The sequence below is a fragment of the Salvelinus alpinus genome, chromosome 10 (assembly GCF_045679555.1).
Source record: "Salvelinus alpinus chromosome 10, SLU_Salpinus.1, whole genome shotgun sequence".
NCBI lineage: Eukaryota > Metazoa > Chordata > Actinopteri > Salmoniformes > Salmonidae > Salvelinus > Salvelinus alpinus.
The window spans coordinates 52,761,388-52,784,244 of record NC_092095.1 but is presented as its reverse complement, the minus strand read 5'-3'; the positions used below and the strand labels follow the sequence as shown (position 1 = coordinate 52,784,244).

At 43.6% G+C, this 22,857-nt stretch overlaps 2 protein-coding genes across 2 annotated transcripts in view; one reads left to right on the top strand and one right to left on the bottom strand.

Moving 5' to 3' along the window:
• Nucleotides 1–11,414, top strand: part of LOC139532941 (secretin receptor-like) — a 17,301-nt gene extending 5,887 nt beyond the window's left edge. The window contains exons 7-13 of the mRNA XM_071331091.1: nucleotides 1,484–1,637; nucleotides 1,811–1,871; nucleotides 1,972–2,041; nucleotides 9,440–9,531; nucleotides 9,793–9,931; nucleotides 10,012–10,053; nucleotides 10,196–11,414. Coding sequence (XP_071187192.1) covers nucleotides 1,484–1,637; nucleotides 1,811–1,871; nucleotides 1,972–2,041; nucleotides 9,440–9,531; nucleotides 9,793–9,931; nucleotides 10,012–10,053; nucleotides 10,196–10,348 — 711 coding nt within the window. The 3' untranslated portion in view covers nucleotides 10,349–11,414. The remainder of the gene's footprint in view (nucleotides 1–1,483; nucleotides 1,638–1,810; nucleotides 1,872–1,971; nucleotides 2,042–9,439; nucleotides 9,532–9,792; nucleotides 9,932–10,011; nucleotides 10,054–10,195) is intronic.
• LOC139532240 (acyl-CoA-binding protein-like) lies at nucleotides 10,775–22,776 on the bottom strand. Its single transcript, XM_071329615.1, has 4 exons — nucleotides 22,650–22,776; nucleotides 21,919–22,036; nucleotides 11,514–11,576; nucleotides 10,775–11,412 (listed from the first exon to the last, which is right to left on the bottom strand). Exons 1-4 carry the CDS (start codon nucleotides 22,656–22,658, stop codon nucleotides 11,339–11,341), a joined length of 264 nt encoding a protein of 87 aa, XP_071185716.1. The 5' UTR covers nucleotides 22,659–22,776; the 3' UTR covers nucleotides 10,775–11,338.
• Nucleotides 22,777–22,857: the final 81 nt, after the last annotated feature.

Here is a 22,857-nt window from a genome sequence, read left to right as displayed (position 1 = left end):
AAAATTATCAATGGAAATCAAATTTATCAACCCATGGAGGTCTGGATTTGGAGTCACACTCAAAGTTAAAGTGGAAAACCACACTACAGGCTGATCCAACTTTGATGTAATGTCCTTAAAACAAGTCAAAATGAGGCTCAGTAGTGTGTGTGGCCTCCACGTGCCTGTATGACCTCCCTACAACGCCTGGGCATGCTCCTGATGAGGTGGCGGATGGTCTCCTGAGGGATCTCCTCCCAGACCTGGACTAAAGCATCTGCCAACTCCTGGACAGTCTGTGGTGCAACGTGGCGTTGGTGGATGGAGCGAGACATGATGTCCCAAATGTGCTCAATTGGATTCAGGTCTGGGGAACGGGCGGGCCAGTCCATAGCATCAATGCCTTCCTCTTGCAGGAACTGCTGACACACTCCAGCCACATGAGGTCTAGCATTGTCTTGCATTAGGAGGAACCCAGGGCCAACCGCACCAGCATATGGTCTCACAAGGGGTCTGAGGATCTCATCTCGGTACCTAATGGCAGTCAGGCTACCTCTGGCGAGCACTTGGAGGGCTGTGCGGCCCCCCAAAGAAATGCCACCCCACACCATGACTGACCCACCGCCAAACCGGTCATGCTGGAGGATGTTGCAGGCAGCAGAACGTTCTCCACGGCGTCTCCAGACTCTGTCACGTCTGTCACATGTGCTCAGTGTGAACCTGCTTTCATCTGTGAAGAGCACAGGGCGCCAGTGGCGAATTTGCCAATCTTGGTGTTCTCTGGCAAATGCCAAACGTCCTGCACGGTGTTGGGCTGTAAGCACAACCCCCACCTGTGGACGTCGGGCCCTCATACCACCCACATGGATTCTGTTTCTGACCGTTTGAGCAAACACATGCACATTTGTGGCCTGCTGGAGGTCATTTTGCAGGGCTCTGGCAGTGCTCCTCCTGCTCCTCCTTGCACAAAGGCGGAGGTAGCGGTCCTGCTGCTGGGTTGTTGCCCTCCTACGGCCTCCTCCACGTCTCCTGATGTACTGGCCTGTCTCCTGGTAGCGCCTCCATGCTCTGGACACTACGCTGACAGACACAGCAAACCTTCTTGCCACAGCTCGCATTGATGTGCCATCCTGGATGAGCTGCACTACCTGAGCCACTTGTGTGGGTTGTAGACTCCGTATCATGCTACCACTAGAGTGAAAGCACCGCCAGCATTCAAAAGTGACCAAAACATCAGCCAGGAAGCATAGGAACTGAGAAGTGGTCTGTGGTCACCACCTGCAGAACCACTCCTTTATTGGGGGTGTCTTGCTAATTGCCTATAATTTCCACCTTTTGTCTATTCCATTTGCACAACAGCATGTGAAATTTATTGTCAATCAGTGTTGCTTCCTAAGTGGACAGTTTGATTTCACAGAAGTGTGATTGACTTGGAGTTACATTGTGTTGTTTAAGTGTTCCCTTTATTTTTTTGAGCAGTGTATTTTCTGATCATATCCTGTAGGTGGTGTGTAAGTTAGTGGTGATGTTCTCCAACTACTGCATCATGGCTAACTACAGCTGGCTGCTGGTGGAGGGACACTACCTCCACACCCTGGTCAGCCTCTCCTTCTTCTCCAAGAAGAAACACCTTTGGTGGTACATCATCCTGGGCTGGGGTACGAACACCTGTCCACTCTACATTACAACAACACTACTGATACCATGTCAATGTCATCTAGCAATGTCATGTCATTTTGATCTGTTAAGAGACAGACTTGATAGTGAACTATTAACTGAAATGAGAGGATTGGATTTAACTAAACCATTTTTGTTTCGTTTTTCTACATAGGTTTGCCAATGATTGTCATTGTATCCTGGGGCTTGGCAAAATACTTCTATGAGGATGAAGGGTAAACTACAGATTAATGGGATGTCATAGACTATTTTAAACAGATGACAATTGCATCATCATAGTTCACATACATGAATATGTTTCCCTTTTTCCTCAAGCTGCTGGGAGACAAGGGTACATGACTGGGTTTGGTGGATTCTCAGATTACCAGTCCTACTCTTCATAATCGTAAGTGCATCAATCGCTGTTGATAACTAATGATTAGGCCAATGCATTGTTCAAGATGGAATACCAGGTGGCATTCTCACAGCTTGCGCAGACAAGTGTCTTCACAGACATTTTCATCCTCTCCTTGTCCCAGATTATAATCCTAACATGTTTCAAACTGACCACCATTATACCTGTTCCCAGGAACTCCAAGGTAAACTGCCTAAATGACTATCACCTTGTAGCACATCACATCTGTAATTATGAAGTGCGTTGGAAGGCTGGTCATGTCACACATCAACACCATCATCCCAAACAACCTGGAACCACTCCAATTAGCATACTGCCCCAACAGATCCACAGATGATGCTCTCAATTGCATTTCACACTGCCCTTTCCCACCTGGACAAGAGAGGAAATAACTATGTGAGATTCCTGTTCATAAACTACAGCTCGGCGTTCAACAACATATTCCGCTCCAAGCTCGGGACCCTTGGACTGAACCTCTGCAACTGGATCCTGGACTTCCTGACAGGCCGGCCCCAGATGGTGAGGGTAGGCAACAACACCTCCGCCATGCTGACCCTCAACACGGGGGCCCTACAGGGGTGTGTGCTTAGTCCCCTTCTGTACTCCCTGTTCACCCACAACTCCAACATCATCAAGTTTGCTGACGACAACGGTGGTAGGCCTGATCACCAATGGTGATGAGACAGCCTACAAGGAGGAGGTAAGAGACTTGGCAGTGTGGTGCCAGGACAACAGCCTCCCCCTCAACGTCAGTAAGACCAAGGAGCTGAGCGTGGACTGCAGGAGAGAGGGGAGAGCATATCCCAATCCACAATGACGGAGCTGTAGTGGAGCAGGTTGAGTGTTTCAAGTTTCTTGGTGTCCACATCATTAAGAATTTAACATGGTGTAAACACACATCCACACAGCCGTGAAGAGGGCACAACAATGTCTCTTACCCCTTGGGCCGAAAATATTTGGTATGGGCCGGGCCCTCGGATAGTCAAAAAGTTCTACAGCTGCACCAGAGAGCATTTTGACTGGGTGCATGACCGCTTGATATGGAAAATGCAACGCCCCCGACCGCAAAGCGCTACAGCCGGTGGTGCGGAAGGCTTAGTATTATACTGGGCCCGAGCTCCCTGCCATCCATGGGCCGGATTCACAAAACCTTAAGAAGAAATGTCTTCTTAACCGCCATTTTTTCCTTAACTATAGACTTGTGAAGATAGTTAAGCAAAGTTGCTATTCCTCAAAGTTATTGGAAATGTAAATGTTTCCCCTACGTTTCTTCCTAATAAAAAAGTTAAGAAATGGGATTCTTGAAAATAATGTTTTAGGATTTCTTCTTGGAAATGTCTTAGCTTTAGGACAGCTAAACCCTTGTCTTCTGACAAATGGATACTTTTGTAACCATGAACGTTTTCTTGCGCCACTGCCACCGACACAGTTGGCTACCGGACATTTAAATACAGCAAGAAAACTAATTCAATGAGCATTATCTAGCTAGTGTTGATGATTCGTTACTAGAGAAATGAGACCAAGTTGAGACGCTGGACGAGGTGGATAAGGTATAATAAGACAGTTTATTCGGATGTAAAGATATCTGAGCAAAGCGTGCACGGACTCGTTCATTTAGCTCAGAAGGAACTAGCAGAAGCGAGTCACGAAACATATTGTGCAGTACATTTTATACAGTGAATGACGTAGGTAGATTCTGGCAGTTCGTGCTCCTGACTGGTCGTTGTAAGTGGAGGCCCCTCCCCTCCACGCTGGTGTCAATGTCCCATTGGTTCTTGGTACTGTTCTTTGTTCTTGGAAACCCAGCCTGAAACAAGGGTGTGTGTGTGTGTGTGTGTGCATGTGCGTGTGCGTGCTCGTATAGTAACATGCCTGCCTTATCAGTGGTCATAAAAGGTCTGAGTCAGCCATCCTCCCCTGCGTGTGGGAGTGAGGTTAGTATCTGTTACGGGCAGAACGTGTTTAACTGTGGGGTGTAGCAAGATATTTGCAACAAAGTCTGCTTTAATAAGGAAGGCATTATAACAGTATTATAGCTATGTGTTAAGGTCAATGAAGACAGCATTTCTTACACTAGCTAGTAATGATAATATATATAATATATAATATATTACAATATTCTAGAAGTGTTACATAGCGAGCGTTAGCTTGTCAATTTGCAAAGAAAAACTTGGCTAACGTTAACGTTGTTAGCTATGTTGGCTATAATGTCGTTACGCGTTAGCTAGCTAACGTAACTACCTAAATAACCGTCTCTCCTATCATGGACAACACCTTCTCTCCTCCAGCTGGCCTCTCAGCTCCCCTCTTCTTAGCAACCGACTTGATGTCGGACCACTATTTTTTACGGCGGCCTCAATGGCACTTGCCATACCCCCGACGTCAAAGGGACTCTGGCACTCTCGCCCGTCCTCTCTTTTTGGTCTCTGCAGTGACGCCGCAATTTGGGTGTCCCCAACAGCAACCTTTTCCTGGCTGCTATTTCGTCCTTCACTTCAAACTCTTGTTTGCTGAAGTTTTTATTGAACCATCCAACCATATTGAGGTTATCCATTTTTGGTTTTGATATAGCTAGTCTGATGGCTATAATGTGTGAAAAAAAGGACGTTTGTTTTTGTGCATAACGCGTTCGTGAGCCAACAACAACAACAACAACTAGACATAACGCAAATAAATAAATGTATTAAAATGTGAATATCAACACTATTATAGTGGGCCAAATCTTATCCCTGTCACATGGGCTTATTTACTGGTTTCAAGCATGTCACTAATGTCAATGCCACGTAAGATATTTACGAAGTTCTTATGAAAGATATTCACGAAGTTCCTAAGAAAACAATGAATTCCAAAGAACATTTTGAGGAATTTCACATACTATGTTATGAACTTCTTTTAACAAACCTCTTACGTTTTTTTGTAAGTCATGTTTTGTGAATCCGGCGTTGTGCCGAAAATCTCCCCCCTTCCAGAATTCTCCCCACCTTCGTGTTCTTCATTGCTGCGAGTTGCTTGCTAGTTGAGATTTCTGCTCTGCACTCCGTTGTCAGTTTAGACTACATTTCACTGATCTTAGTAGCAGAAAGCATTTTTGTCTGCAGTTTTCGGTTAGGCTATTTGTTTCAAGTGTATGTGGCAGTTGTAGCTTGTATGGCGCCCTGGGCGAACCCCCCCTTCAGCGCCCGCACACGGGGGCGCCCTATGCCGCCCAGGGCGGCCCATGTCGTCCGTACCTAAATCCGCTACTGATTTGTATTAGTCTATAAATAAATCTCTTTGCCAAAATTCGTCATCTCTCCCATGTCTTATTCGACTAGTGTTTTTGAAAGTGTAAGGATAATAATTCAGCCATAGTTGTTCTGAAATGTTTATTGCTTGCCAACATTTAATTCCCTCCTCTATGTTTAATATAACACACATACATTCATTATTCATTTCGGTTCCTCTATGTTTAATATAACACACATACATTCATTATTCATTTCGGTTGCCTATCCTGACGTGAAGTTTGTTCTATAGAAAGTATTTGACTCTTGTGTGCCACAGAATTTTTTTGCCTCTAGCCACAAAATTAAGGAAATTAGAAGGGGGGGGGGGGGGGGGTGTTCTGTCAGGGGGGAGATTTTCGGCACAACACGGCCCCAGGACCTCCATATCAGGCAGTGTCAGAGGAAGGCCCGAAAAATTGCTAAAGACACCCACCAAAGTTCACTGTTCACTCTAGTACAGTCCAGCAAGTGGTACCGGAGCATCATCTCCCCGACAGACAGCTTCTACCCGAAGCCATAAGACTGCTAAATAGCCATAAATAGTCCGGGTAACCATTTAATTAACTATGTGCAATGACCCTATCTTCCACTGACTCATTCAGTTTTTCTTTATTTTTACTATTTTCTGTGTTGACTCATTCAGTTTGTATTTTTTACTATTTTCTGTATTGTAGAATAATAGTGAAGACATAAAAACTATGAAAACACACATGTAGTAACAAAAAAAATGTTAAACAAATCTAAATATATTTTAGATTCTTCAAAGTAGCCACCCTTTGCCTTCATGACAGCTTTGCACACTCTTGGCATTCTCTCAACCAGCTTCACATGGAATGCTTTTCCAACAGTCTAGAAGGAGTTCCCACATATGCTGAGCACTTGTTGGCTGCTTTTTCTTTACTCTGTCGTCCAACTCATCCCAAACCATCTCAATTGGGTTGAGGTTGGGTGATTGTGGAGGCCAGGTCATCTGATGCAGCACTCCATCACTCCTTGGTCAAATAGCCCTTACACAGCTTGGAGGTGTGTTGGGTTATTGTCCTGTTGAAAAACAAATGACAGTGCCACTAAGCACAAACCAGATGAGAGGCATATCGCTGCAGAATGCTGTGGTAGCCATGCTGGTTAAGTGTGACTTGAATTCTAAATAAATCACTGACAGTGTCACCAGCAAAGCACCATCACACCACCTCCTCCATGCTTCACGGTGGGAACCACACATGCAGAGATAATCTGTTCACCTACTCTGCATCTCACAAAGACACGGCAGTTGGAAACAAAAACCTCAAATTTGGACTCATCAGACCAAAGGACAGATTTCCACCGGTCTGATGTCCATTACTCGTGTTTCTTGACCGAAGCAAGTCTCTTCTTATTGGTGTCCTTTAGTAATGGTTTCTTTGCAGCAATTCAACCATGAAGGCCTGACTCATGCAGTCTCCTCTGACCAGTTGATGTTGAGATGTATCTGTTACTTGAACTCTGTGAAGCATTTATTTGGGCTGCAATCTGAGGTGAAGCTAACTCTAATGAACTTACCCTCTGCAGCAGAGGTAACTCTGGGTCTTCCTTTCCAGTGGTGGTCCTCATGAGAGCCAGTTTCATCATAGAGCTTGATGGTTTTCGTGACTGCACTTGAAGAAACGTTCAAAGTTTTAGAAATTTTCTGATTGACTGACCTTAAAGATGTCATTTCTTTTTGCTTATTTGAGCTGTTCTTGCCATAATATGGACTTTGTCTTTTACCAAATAGGGCTATCTTCTGTATACCACCCCTAACTTGTCACAACACAACTGATTGGCTCAAACGCATTAAGAAGTAAAGAAATTCCACAAATTAACTTTTAACAAGGCACACCTGTTAATTGAAATGCATTCAAGGTGACTACCTCATGAAGCTGGTTGAGAGAATGCCAAGAGTGTGCAAAGCTGTCATCAAGACAAAGGGTGGCTACTTCGAAGAATGTAAAATCTAAAATAGATTTTGATTTGTTTAACACCATTTTGGTTTCTACATGATTCCATATGTGTTATTTCATAGTTTTGATGTCTTCACTATTATTCTACAATGTAGAAAATAGTAAAATAAAGAAAAACCCTTGAAAGAGTAGGTGTCCAAACTTTTGACTGGTACTGTATATACACATACACACACACCAAGTGTACAAAACATTAGGAACACTTTCCTAATATTGAGTTGAACCACCCCCCTTTTTTGCCCTCAGAACAGCCTCAATTCATCGGGGCATGGACTACAAGGTGTCGAAAGCATTCCACAGGGATGCTGGCCCACGTTGACTCCAATGCTTCCCACAGTTGTGTCAAGTTGGCTGGATGTCCTTTGAGTGGTGGAGCATTCTTGATACACAAAGGAAACTGTTGAGCATGAAAAACCCCGCAGCTTAAATTTCTTGACACATTCAAACCGGTGCACCTGGCACCTACTACCACTCCCCATTCAAAGGTACCTAAATCTTTTGTCTTGCCCATTCACCCTCTGAATGGCACACATACTTAATCCATTGTCTCCTCCCCTTCATCTACACTGATTGGAGTGGATTTAACAAGTGACATGAATAAGGGATCATAGCTTTCACCTCGACGGTCTGTCTCCATGACAGACCGTCGAGGTGAAAGCTATGATCCCTTATTATTAATGTTTTGTACACAAGAAAAACCATACACCCTCATATGCTGCTACTCTGTGCTTTATTTGACTTTTATTATTATGTATCCTGATGCCTAATCACTACCCTGCCTTCGTGTACATATCTACCTCAAATACTGTGCCTCATACCCCTGCACATTGATCTGGTACTCCCTGCTACAGTGCATTTGGAAATTATTCAGACACCTTGACTTTTTCCACATTACAGCCTTATTCTAAAATAGATAAAATACATTTTTCTCATCAATCTACACACAATGAGGTCGAAGGAATTGTCCGTAGAGCTCAGAGACAGGGTTGTGTCGAGGCACAGATCTGGGGAAGGGTACAAACAAGTTTCTGCGGCATTGAAGGTCCCCAAGAACACAATGGCCTCCTTCATTCTGAAATGGAAGAAGTTTGGAACCACCAATACTTCCTAGAGCTGGCCACCCGGCCAAACTGAGCAATTGGGGGAGAAGGGACTTGGTCAGGTAGGTGACCAAAAACCCGATGGTCACTCTGACAGAGCTCCAGAGGTCCTCTGTGGAGATGGGAGAACCTTCCAGAAGGACAACCATCTCTGCAGCACTCCACCAATCAGGCCTTTATGGTAGAGTGGCCAGACGGAAGCCACTCCTAAGTAAAAAGCGCATGACAGCCCGCTTGGAGTTTGCCAAAAGACTCTCAGACCATGGGAAACAAGATTGAACTCTTTGGCCTGAATGCCAAGTGTCACGCCTGGAGGAAACCTGGTGCCATTCCTACGGGGAAGCATGGTGGTGGCAGCATCATGCTGTGGGGATGTTTTCAGCGTCAGCGACTGGGAGACTAGTCAGGATCGAGGGAAAGATGAATGAAGCAAAGTACAGAGACATCCTTGATGAAAACCTGCTCCAGAGCGCTCAGGACTTCAGACATTGGCGAAGGTTCACCTTCCAACAAGACAACAACCTTAAGCACACAGCCAAGACAGTGCAGGAGTATCTGCAGAGAAGAATGGGAGAAACTCCCCAAATATAGGTGAGCCAAGCTTGTAGCATCATACCCTAGAAGACTCGAGGCTGTAATCACTGCCAAAGGTGCTTCAACAAAGTACTGAGTAAAGGGTCTGAATACCTACGTAAATGTGATCAGTGAATATTTTTATACATTTCTAAAACCTGTTTTTGGTTTGTCATTATAGGGTGTAGATTGATGAGGGGGGAAAAATCTATTTAATCAATTTTAGTAAGGCTGTAACGTTAAAAAAAAAGTCAAGGGTTCTGAATACTTTCCAAATGCACTGTAGCTTCATTCTTGTATTATAATATTTTTTACTGCATTGTTGGAAAGGCTCGTAAGCAAGCATTTTCACTGTAAGTCTCCACCCATTGTATCCGGTGTATGTGACATACAATTCGTTTTTTATATAACTGATAATGTAAATATTAGTTTCACTCCATACGGTAATCATTTGTTGCCATTTCATTGCAGATTAATTTGGTATTTTTTCTGAGTATCATAAGAATTCTGGTGGGGAAACTGCGGATGCCAGACATGCATGGAAATGAATTCAGCCAATACAAGTGAGTTGTCAACATGGCCATACTGTACTAATACCAAAGGATTTCAAGGATGTTTATTCTGTAGGCTAAAATAATAAATAACTTAATTGCTTACGAGTGTTACAGTACCTGTGCTAACTTTCTGTAAGCGTTGCCCAGTCAAACCTGAAAGACCAGCACAACGGCAAACTAATGAAATCTCTCAAAACATGTGTACAGTACAGTATTGATTTGTGTCTTTTGTGTATTGTAAAATGGCATATTTTCCTTGGATATTTTCAGGAGACTTACCAAATCGACTTTTCTTTTGGTGACCCTCTTTGGTTTGTACTACATCCTCTTTGCCTTCTTACCCATCAAAGTCAGTGGTTTAACTTACAAAATATGGACCTTTGTTGAGCTGGCTCTTGCATCAACACAGGTAATTTTGACTTTTTTATTTTATTTTTTACTTTGCGGGAATACTATTTGATGTCTAAATCCCCCTTTCTTCCTTTCCAGGGCTTTGGAGTTGCTGTTCTTTACTGTTTTCTAAATGGGGAGGTAAGTTTTTGTCCCATTTCTCTAAACTATTATGTAAGTTGAAATAAGTGGTATAAATGTGCTATTGCTAATATTATGCAGCAGCCCTGATTAACTAGTGTCGATCATACACCATATCCATCCCCATCCCCTCCAAACACAGGTACAGTACGAGGTACAGAGGAGATGGCGCAGGTGGAGGCTGAAGCAGCATCTACACGGGGAGCCCAGACAGCATGGTTCCATGAGCCAAAGCGTCTCTCCCCTTACCCAGGTCTCCTTGCTTCCCTGTTCCGGACCGGCCAGCCTGGCATGACCTTTGACCCCCCTCTCAACCCACAAAATCACTGGTGATCTCCTAGACATACCGGTTAAAAAACGCTTACACAGATGACTCTCTCAAGACATCAAATTAACTTAAGTTCTGGAACTTTCTTGAACTTGAGGAATGGTCCACAGAATCACTTGGCCACTCTTGAAGACTTGGACATGGCATGGGAAACAGCACTGTACTGTGATTTTGTGCCATTCCCTCAAGCTCAAGCAACATTTCTAGGACTATGGACAGTGGACTGGGCCTGAAGATCTAAGACATTTGGGTTCAGTGGAAATCCTAAGAAACGGGAACATATTCAAAAAGCGGAAGTAGGACTCAGATCTTCATCATCAACATGTGAAAGAGAAATCCTGGAAAGAGGTCTGGTTATGACCAGCCTTTTGTCCAGAGAATTTATCAACATGATTGAAAATTCTTACTTTTTATTATACTTTGAAGACAGATCTTTTAAGAAACATAATTTACTGTTCTTTTGCATCAATGTACTGTATTTTCAAAAAATTTGACATTTTCTGAAAAATACCAAGATCAAGGGCTGCACTTTTTCCAACAGGATAACAACAAATTGCTGGTGAGTGGTCTAAAACTGTGATCTTGGTTGTCTCAACACTTTACCCATGTAAATGTCAGATTTGGTCCCTCGTCTTCTTGTTCATTGTAACTTCATTATAAACTGGGTGGTTCGAGTCCTGAATGCTGATTGGCTGACAGACATGGGTATATCAGACCTTATACCACGGGTATGTCAAAACATTTATTTTTACTGTTCTAATTACATTGGTAACCAGTTTATAATAGCAATAAGGGACCTCTGGGATTTGTGGTATATGGCCAATATACCACGGCTAAGGGCTGTTCTTAGGCACGACGCAAAGTGGAGGCCATATACCACACCCCCTCGGGCCTTATTCCTTAATTATAAAATGGTTCTTCAAAGAAAAATGTGCACTAATATCCTTAAGATAACCTCTACATTGGGTACTTTGCTTTCATTTCTTCCACAAAGGCAATATATTCTTTTATGGCATCTTCTTTGGACTTTCCTATAGGATTGAAAATAGAAACAGGACACATTGAAGATTTGTGTTACATTCAAAACAGAGAGAGTGGAAAAGCAGAATAATAGATTGTCCAAAATACTTACCTTCCTGTGCTTTCCAACCATCCCATTTAGATTTTCCTTGGAAGTCAAATATTCCCGGACGCTCTGTGGACACAACGCATACATCTTAAAGTTACTCTTACAACAAAAAATATTGCTTTAACTGGCAGGTATTGGCAGTCTGAAAGACACTTGCCCATCGGACAAGTCGGGAGTCTTTTTTGGTTACCTGAAGATTATGATCACTTGATTGTTAATGTAAAAAAATAAGCTGCACTGAATAAAAATGTAAAAAGCAACAATTTCTAAGAATTTACTGACTTACAGTTCATGTAAGAAAATCATTGAAATTGAAAATAAATTCATTAGGTCCTAATCTATGGATTTCACATGACTGGGAATACAGATATGCATCTGTTGGTTACAGATACCTTTAAAAAAAAGTAGGGGCGTGGATCAGAAAACCAGTCAGTATCTGGTGTGACCACCATTTGCCTCATGCAGCCCGACACATCTTCCCAGAGTTGATCAGGCAGTTGACTGTGGAATGTTGTCCGACTTGCCTTCAATGGCTGTGCTAAGTTGCTGTATTATGGCGGGAACTGGAACACGCTGTCGTACACGTCCATCCAGAGCGTCCCAAACATGCTCAATGGGTGACGTGTCTGGTGAGTATGCAGGCCATGAACTGGGACATTTTCAGCTTCCAGGAATTGTGTACAGATCCTTGCGACATGGGGCCGCGCATTACTATGATGAAACGTGATGACAGCGGACAAATGGCACGACAATGGGGCTCAGGATATCGTCACGGTATATCTGCATTCAAATTGCCATCGATAAAATACAATTGTGTTCGTTCTCCGTAGCTTATGCCTGCCCATAGGACGACTGGCACACAGATGAGCTTCCCTGAGATGGTTTCTAACAATTTGTGCAGAATTCTTTGGTTGTGCAAACCCAGTTTCATCAGCTGTCCGGGTGGCTTGTCTCAGACCATCCTGCTTGTGAAGAAGCAAGATGTGGAGGTCCTGGGCTGGCGTGGTTACACGTGGTATGCGGTTGTCAGACCAGTTGGACGTACGGACAAATTCTCTAAAACGACGTTGGAGACGGCTTATGATAGAGAAATGAAGAATCAATTCTCTGGCAACAACTCTGGTGTACATTCCCGCAGTCATCATGCCAATTGCACATTCAGTAAAAACTTGAGGGACAAAACATTTTAGAGTGGTCTTTTGTCCCCAGCACAAGGTGCACCTATGTAATGATCATGCTGTTTAATCAGCTTCTTGATCTGCCACACCTGTCAGGTGGATGGATTATCTTGGCAAAGGAGAAATGCTCACTAACAGGGACGTAAACAAATTTGTGCCCAACATTTGGGAGAAATAAGCTTTTTGTGCATACGGAACATTTCCGGGATCTTTTATTTCAGCTCATGAAACATGGGACCAACACTTTACATGTTGCATACATTTTTTTTGTTCAGTATATTTACATGCAGAAGTGCCATATATTGCTTGCCTTCCACATACACAGGGGAGGAATCTGAAAAATAAGGTTGTTATCAGTAAATACATTCTCAGAGCAGGCTCAACTTGCCCGACTGCCATACAATGTCTGTCTTTCACAAAGATCAGTTTCAGGCTTGCTGGAATTCTTTGCAATTTGGTTGTTTTCACTTCTTAAATCACCTGCCCAATGGGGCAACCTCACCATCCTCAACTGGTGCAACTGTTCATGTCACTTGCCGCAGGAAATAGGGCAACTCTTCATGTCAATCCCTGAATGGTTTTAAACGGTTTACTCACAGACAAAAAAGGCAGCTAAACAATTGATAAGTCAATACATTTCGTAACTCTTGAGAAAAGCACATCCGAGACAAATTTATAAGCCTTGTAATAAGACACTATAAAAGCACTGCTGCAGCTAGGAAATCCTAGGAAATATTCTGTAATTGACACAAGCTGTCTCCAATTATCCATATGTGTGTTTGGCAGGGGCATTGCCTAAGTCAGGGGATGCGTAGCTCTGCTAATCTTAAATCGCACAAAATATATTATTTGGCAGGGAATACTGTTTGTAGATCAGTGATTCTAAACCTCACTTTTCTCAAACTGATCCTCCCCAACGGACTCCAAAGTTGTCAGTTAGGGGCAGTTTAAAGGAGAGTTAATGAAACCAACCATGGAAGTACTATATGTTGTAGCAAACTTCGGGGGTAGCCCCAAACGAGACTTGAACCTGTGAATGTCAAGCCAACACATGAACCGTTACGCCAAGAGCGTACAGTTAAGGCGTTGGCTTGACAGTCCCTGGATCCGGGTTCGAGTCCTGGTCGGGGCTACTCCCCGAATTCACTTCAATACATTTTCATGGTTGGTTTCAATGACTCTCCCCTTTAACTGCCCTTAATTTACTTTTTTTTGCTACAACTTCCCAGTCCGTTGGAGAGGATCAGTTTGAGAAAAGTGGGGAGTACAAATAGTATTCCCTGCCAAATAATAGACTTTGTGCGATTAAGATTCACAGAGCTACACCTCCCCTGGCTTAAGCGATCCCCACGCCAACCAGACATATTTATTAAGTGGAGACAGCTTGTGTCAATTGCAGAACATTTCCTACCTGCAGCAGCACTAGTGGACAATGCTGGATATATCAGTAAAAGAATAGTGCCTCAAAGCACCCCAAAACTCTTGGCCATACTTATAAGTTCTAAGTACAGTATATTCGGAAAGTATTCAGACCTTGACATTTTGTTACATTACAGACGTATTCTTAAATGGATTCAATTGTTGCTTTTCCTCAACAATCTACACACAGTACCCCATAATGACAAAGCAAAATCAGGTTTAGAAATTCTTTCAAATTTATATAAAAAAACAAAAACAGAAATATGACATTTACATAAGTACTCAGACCCTTTACTCAGTTCTTTGTTGAAGCACCTTTGGCAGTGATTACAGCTTCAAATCTTCTTGGGTATGACGCTACAAGATGGCGTCATACCAAATGGGCCAAACTCCAAATGGGCTGTCATGTGCCTTTTACTGAGAAGTGGCTTCCGTCTGGCCACTCTACCATAAAGACCTGATTGGTGGAGTGCTGCAGAGATGGTTGTCCTTCTGGAAGGTTCTCCAATCTCCATAGAGGAACTCTGGAGCTCATTCAGAGTGACCATCAAATTCTTGGTCACCTCCCTGACCAAGGCCCTTCTCCCCCGATTTCTCAGTTTGGCCGGGTGGCCAACTCTTGGAAGAGTGTTGGTGGTTCCAAACTTCTTCCATTTAAGATTGATATAGGCAACTGTGTTCTGGACCTTCAGTGCTGCATAGTTTTTTTGGTACCCTTCTCCAGACCTGTCCTTATTCACCATCCTGTCTCGGCACGCTACGGACAATTCCTTCAACCTCATGCCTTGGTTTTTGCTCTGACATGCACGGTCAACTGTGGGACATTATATAGACAGGTGTGTGCCTTTCCAAATCATGTCCAATCAATTGAATTTACCACAGGTGGACCCCAATCCGGTTGTAGAAAAATCTCAAGGATGATCAATGGAAACAGGATACACCTGAGCTCAATTTCAAGTCTCATAGCAATCAAATGTATTTATAAAGCCCTTTCTTCATCAGCAGATGTCACAAAGTGCTATACAGAAACCCAGCCTAAACTCTATAAAAAGAAGGAACCTAGGATGAACCTAGGCTCTGAGGGGGGGCCAGTCCTCTTCTGGCTGTGCCGGGTGGAGATTATAAGAGTACACGGCCATTTAAGGCCAGATTGTTCTTCAAGATGTTCATAGATGACCAGCAGGGTAAAATAATAATCACATTGGTTGTAGGTCAGTACCTCAGGAGTAAATGTCAGTTGGCTTTTCATTGTCGAGCATTCAGAGGTCGAGACAGCAGGTGCGCTAGAGAGAGTGAGTCGAAAACAGCAGTTCCGGGACAAGGTAGCACGTCCGGTGAACAGGTCAGCGTTCCATAGCCGCAGGCAGAACAGTTGAAACTTGAGCAGCAGCACGACCAGGTGGACTGGGGACAGCCAGGAGTCATCAGGCCAGGTAGTCCTGAGGTATGATCCTAGGGCTCAGGTCCTCCGGGAGGGGAGAGATGGTGAGAGAGATTTAGAGGGAGCATTTTTTAATTCACACAGGACACCAGATAAGACAGAAGAATTACACCAGATATAACAGACTGACCCTAGCCCCACGGCACATAGACTATTGTAGCATAGATAATGGAGACTGAGACAGGGGTGGGTCGGGGGACACTGGACCCCCGCCCGGCGATACCCCCGGACAGGGTCAACCAGGCAGGATATAACCCCACTCACTTTGCTAAAGCACAGCCCCCACACCACTAGAGGGATATCAACAGACCACCAACTTACTACCCTGAGACAAGGCTGAGTATAGCCCACGAAGATCTCCTCCACCGCACGAGCCCAAGGGGGCGCAAAACCGGACCGGAAGATAACGTCTGTGACTCAACCCACTCAAGTGACGCACTCCTCCTAGGGACGGCATGGAATAGCAATAGGGTCAGAGGCAGAGAATCCCAGTTGAGAAGGGGGAGCCGGCCAGGCAGAGACAGCAAGGGCAGTTCGTTGGTCCAGTGCCTTGCCGTTCACCTTCGCACCTCTGGCCAGACTACACTCAATCATAGGACCTACTGAAGAGATGAGTCTTCAGTAAGGACTTAAAGGTCGAGACCGAGAATGCATCTCACATGGATAAGCAGATCATTCCATAAAAATGGAGCTCAATAGGAGAAAGCCCTGCCTCCAGCTGTTTGCTTAGAAATTCTAGGGACAATAAGGAGACCCGTGTCTTGTGACCGTAGCGTACATATGTATGGCAAGACCAAATCGGAGAGATAGGTAGGAGCAAGCCCATGTAATGCTTTGTAGGTTAGCAGTAAAACCTTGAAATCAGCCCTAGCCTTAACAGGAAGCCAATGTAGAGAGGCTAACACTGGAGTAATATGATCACAATTTGTTTCTAATCAGGATTCTAGCAGCCGTATTTAGCACTAACTGAAGTTTATTTAGTGCTTTATCCAGGTAGCCGGAGAGTAGAGTATTGCAGTAAAATAATATAGAAGTGACAAAAGCATGGATTAGCTTTTCTGCATCAGTTTTGGACAAAAAGTTAGATTTTTGCAATGTTACGAAGATAGAAAAAAGCTGTCCTTGAAATATTATTGATATGTTCGTCAAAAGAGAGATCCAGAGTAATGCCGAAGTCCTTCACAGTTTTATTTGTGACGACTGGACAACCTTCAAGAATAATTGTCAGATCCAACAGCAGATCTGTTTCTTGGGACCTAGAACTAGCATCTGTAGAACTAGCATCTGAGGAAGTACAGTTCCCGCTCAGCCCAGTCAAAACTGTTCGCTGCTCTGGCACCCCAATGGTGGAACAAACTCCCTCACGACGCCAGGTCAGCGGAGTCAATCACCACCTTCCGGAGACACCCGAAACCCCACCTCTTTAAGGAATATCTAGGATAGGATAAAGTAATCCTTCTAACCCCCCCCCCCCTTAAAAGAGTTAGATGCACTATTGTAAAGTGGTTGTTCCACTGGATATCATAAGGTGAATGCACCAATTTGTAAGTCGCTCTGGATAAGAGCGTCTGCTAAATGACTTAAATGTCTGAATTTAAAAGTAAAAAATATCCCGCCCTCCACTTCCTTATGTCTGAAACAGGCTTCCAGGGTAGGCAATTTTGGGGATTCACCATGTTTCATCAAAATGGACAGCTGTGTGTCGTCCGCATAGCAGTGAAAGTTGACATTGTGTTTCTGAAAGACATAACCAAGAGGTAGAATATATAGTGAAAACAATAGTGATCCTAAAATTTTACCTTGAGGAACCCTGAAACTTACAATTGATTTGTCAGAGGACAAACCATCCACAGAGACGAACTGATATCTGTCCGATAGATAAGATCCAAACCAGGCAAGAACGTGTCCGTGTAGACCAATTAGGGTTTCTAATCTCTCCAAAAGAATCTGGTGATCAATAGTGTCAAAAGCAGCACTAAAGTCTAGGAGCATGAGGACATGCAGAGCTTTGGTCTGATGCCATTAAAAAAGGTAATTTATGGGGTCTAAAACCAGACTGAAGCAATTCGTATACATCATTTTTCTTCGGGAAGGCAGTGAGTTGCTGTGCAACAGCTTTTTCACAAACATTTTTTAGAGGAATGGGAGATTCGATATAGGCAGATGGTTATTTACATTTTCTGGGTCAAGGTTTGGCTTTTTCAAGAAAAGCTTGATTTCCGTCACTTTTAGTGAGTTTGGTACACATCCAGTGGATAGGGAGCCGTTTATTATGTTCAACATAGGAGGGCCAAGCACAGGAAGTAGCTCTTTCAGTAGTTTAGTTGGAATAGGGTCCAGTCGGCAGCTGGAAGGTTTAGAGGCCCTTGGTCCTAGGTCCTGGCAGATCTGTGCAAACTCAGGACAACTGAGCTTTGGAGCAATACGCAGATTCAAAGTGGAGTCTGTAATTTGCTTTCTAATGATCATGATCTTTTCATCGAAGAAGTTCATGAATTTATCAATGCTGAAGTGAAAGCTATCCTCTCTTGTTGAATGTTGCTTTTTAGTTAGCTTTGCAACAGTATCACATTTTTGGGGGGATTGTTCTTATTCTCCTCAATTAGGTTGGAAAAATAGGATGATCGAGCAGCAGTGAGGGCTCTTTGATATTGCACGGTACGGTCTTTCTAAGCTAGTTGGAAGACTTCCAGTTTGGTGGAGCGCCATTTCCATTCCAATTGTACAAAGCTAGATCCAGAGTACGACTGTGGCAATGAGTAGGTCCGGAGACATGTTGGACAAAACCCACTGAGTCGATGATGGCTCCGAAATCCTTTTGGACTGGGTCTGTGGACTTTTCCACGTGAATATTAAAGTCACCAAAAAAGTGAATATTATCTGCCATGACTACAAGGTCCGATAGGAATTCAGGGACCTCAGTGAGGAATGCTGTATACGTCCCAGGAGGCCTGTAAACAGTAGCTATAAAAAGTGATTGAGTAGGCTGCATAGATTTCATGACTAGAAGCTCAAAAGATGAAAACGGTGTCATTTTTGTTGTTGCAAATTGAAATTTGCTCTCATAAATGTTAGCAACACCTCCACCTTTGCGGGATGCGCGGGGGATATGGTCACTTGTGTAACCAGGAGGAGAGGCCTCATTTAACACAGTAAATTCATCAGGCTTGAGCCATGTTTCAGTCAGGCCAATGGCATCAAGATTATGATCCGTGATTAGTTCATTGACTAACTGCCTTGGAAGTGAGGGATCTAACATTAAGTTGCCCTATTTTGAGATGTGAGATCTCACAATCTCTTTCGATAATGACAGGAATGGAGGAGGTCTTTATTCCAGTGAGATTGCTAAGGTGAACACCGCCATGTTTTGTTTTGCTCAACCTAGGTCGAGGCACAGACACGGTCTTAATGGGGATAGCTGAGCTGACTACACTGACTGTGCTAGAGGCAGACTCCACTAAGCTGGCTGCCTGCACCCAACTCATTGTGGAGCTAGAGGAGTTAGAACCCTCTCTAAGTTGAGGGATAAGATGAGAGCACCCCTCCAGCTAGGATGGAGTCTGTCACTCCTCAGCAGGCCAGGCTTGGTCCTATTTGTGCGTGAGTCCCAGAAAGAGGGCCAGTTATCTACAAATTCTATCTTTTGGGAGGGGCAGAAAAAAGTTTTCAAACAGCGATTGAGTTGTGAGAGATTGCTGTAGAGCTCATCACTCCCGCTAAATGGGAGGGGGCCAGAGACAATTACTCGATGCCGACATCTTTCTAGCTGATTTACAAGCTATGTTGCTCTTGGTGACCTCTGACTGTTTCATCCTAACATTGTGGGTGCCGACGTGGATAACAAAATCCCTATAATCTCTACACTCGCCAGTTTTAGCCTTAGCCAGCACCATCTTCATATTAGCCTTTACGTCGGTAGCCGTGCCCCCTGGTAAACAGTGTATGATTGCTGGATGATTCTTTTTAAGTCTAATATTGCAGGTAATGTGGTCGCCAATGACTAGCGTTTTCAATTAGTCAGCTAATGGTGGGAGGCATCGGCGGCTCAGACCCCGTAACGGGTGGAGGAGAAACCTGAGAAGGCTCGGCCTCAGACTAGTTGCTTAATGGAGACAAGCGGTTGAACATGCCGACAGCATTTCTTTCCAGAAGCTTTGAGAAAATTGTCTGGATGCGGGGACTGTGCGGGGGATTTATACTACTATCTGTACTAAACTGGAGGCACAGATGCTGTTCATCCTTTCCTACACTTAAATTGCACTTGCCTAACGACTGCATCTGAAGCTGTGCTTGCAACACGGCTATCCTCACCATAAGGCGATAGTTCTCCTGTATATTATGAGTACAGAGACCGCAATTAGATGGCAATGTTAAGTTAACTACTTTGCTTTTTCGGCTGGTGGAGGTCCTGTAGAACCATGTCCAGATAAAGCTTCCGGGGTGAAAAAGTTGAACGAGGAAAAAAACAAAGAAATTGGTAAATGTATTAAAAGTCAAAACCGAACATTTTGGCAGATAGCAAAGTAGCAACAAACAGCACGGAGAGAAGTCCAGAAGATGAGGGCGGAACGATTGAGTCGGGTTTGTCCCCACAGAGGATGAAAGGGTCTGAATACTTATGTAAATAACATATTTTTAAAATTTTTAGTACATTTGCAACAATTTCTAAAAACCTGTTTTCGCTTTGTCATTATGGGGTAGTGTGTGTAGATTGATAAAAATATATATATTTCACCTATATTTAACCAGGTAGGCTAGTTGAGAACAAGTTCTCATTTGCAACTGCGACCTGGCGAAGATAAAGCAAAGCAGTTCGACACATACAGAGTTACACATGGAATAAACAAACATACAATCAATAATACAGTAGAAAAATCTATATACAGCATGTGCAAATGAGGTAGGATAAGAGGTAAGGCAATAAATAGGCCATGGTGGCAAAGTAATTACAATATAGCAATTAAAACACTGGAATGGTAGGATGTGCAGAAGATGAATGTGCAAGTTGAGATACTGGGGTGCAAAGGAGCAAGATAAATAAATAAATAGAGTATGGGGATGAGGTAGTTGGATGGGCTATTTACAGATGAGCTATGTACAGGTGCAGTGATCTGTGAGCTGCTCTGACAGCTGGTGCTTAAAGCTAGTGAGGAAGGTAAGAGTCTCCAGCTTTAGAGATTTTTGCAGTTCGTTCCAGTCATTGGCAGCAGAGAACTGGAAGGAGAGGCGGCCAAAGGAAGAATTGGCTTTGGGGGTGACCAGTGAGATATACCTGCTGGAGCGCGTGCTACGGGTGGGTGCTGCTATGGTTACCAGTGAGCTGAGATAAGGTGGGGCTTTACCTAGCAGAGACTTGTAGATGACCTGGAGCCAGTGGGTTTGGCGACGAGTATGAAGCGAGGACCAGCCCACAAGAGCATACAGGTCGCAGTGGTGGGTAGTATATGGGGCTTTGGTGACAAAACGGATGGCAATGTGATAGACTGCATCCATTTTGTTGAGTAGAGTGTTGGAGGCTATTTTGTAAATGACATCGCCGAAGTCGAGGATCGGTAGGATGGTCAGTTTTACGAGGGTATGTTTGGCAGCATGAGCGAAGGATGCTTTGTTGGGAAATAGGTTTAATTTTGGATTGGAGATGTTTAATGTGAGTCTGGAAGGAGAGTTTACAGTCTAACCAGACACCTAGGTATTTGTAGTTGTCCACATATTCTAAGTCAGAACCGTCCAGAGTAGTGATGCTGGACGGGCGGGCAGCGATCGGTTGAAGAGCATGCATTTAGTTTTACTTGCATTTAAGAGCAGTTGGAGGCCACGGACGGAGAGTTGTATGGCATTGAAGCTCATCTGGAGGTTAGTTAACACAGTGTCCAACGAAGGGCCAGAGGTATACAGAATGGTGTCGTCTGCGTAGAGGTGGATCAAAGAATCACCAGCAGCGAGAGCAACATCATTGATGTATACAGAGAAGAGTCGGCCCGAGATTTGAACTCTGTTGCACCCCCATAGAGACTGCCAGAGGTCCGGACAACAGGCCCTCCGATTTCACAAACTGAACTCTATCGGAGAAGTAGTTGGTGAACCAAGCGAGGCAATCATTTGAGAAGCCAAGGCTGTTGAATCTGCCAATAAGAATGTTGTGATTGACAGAGCCGAAAGCCTTAGCAAGGTCGATGAATACGGAAAATGTTTTATTTAATCCATTTTAGAATAAGGCTAAAGTAACAAAATGTCAAGGGGTCTGAATACTTTCCGAATGCACTATATGTAATTATATATTGATGCTTAGTGGTACATGTAAGATTCGGCAATAATCAGGGATTTGGCTTTGAGGTGCAGCCTGTAGAACAGGTTGAACAGAATGACTCACTCGTATTGACGTTGCCGAGTGTCGCCTGCTTGTACAAACCATATACTACTGCTAGTTCAGCGTAGCTAGGTTGTACCGTCAGCCTCCTCACCTCATCGGCAGCCTTTTCAAATTCAGCCTTAAGAAAAGAAAATACATTTTTTTTTTGTATTGGTATCTTTGTGGGGACCAAAGAATTGATTCCCATCCAAAATCCTATTTTCCCTAAACCTAACCATAACCCTAAGCCCAACCCCTATACCTAACATAGCATTTTTGTTTAATGTGGGAACCGACAAAATGTCCCCACTTGTTCAAATTTTCCTTGTTTTACAATCCTTGTGAGGACTTCTGGTACCCAGAAGGATAGCTAAAAAATATATACAAAAATCCATATACAGACAATATGTATATAATAACTTAGCTTATGCCAAAGAAAATACTTGCACATCACATTGTGCCATGTGTTAAAAATATTTATATCCGACTGAAAATAGGATGAATACCTTGACACAAAAGAAACATCTCACTATGACAAAGTCAATCCTATGTGCCACAGTGAAAATGTATTTCTACACTAAGCTACATGCAGTAGCTTCATAAACAGATAACTGCAACAAAAAAACTTTTGAAAAGAAATGCACAGTAGATTCAGGTATTAACACCTGGAAGGTATCAGTAACACGTTGACAGATGACTTTGGGTTAGATACTGCACAAATAAAATTTAAAAATGACTACGTTTCTGCTTACCATAGACATGTTGTTCCCCAGAAAAAGACCCAGCTACTCCTTGCATGTGGAAATGCTCACTTCCGCGATTCTGTCTTACCTTTCACCTTTGAGTAGGTGGTGACATCTCAAATTCCATTGGAAATGCGGGAAAAAAATGGGGAGGTGACAAATGCAATAGCCTATAGCTACCACAAGAGGACAGCATGTGTCCACAGTCGATCTCCAG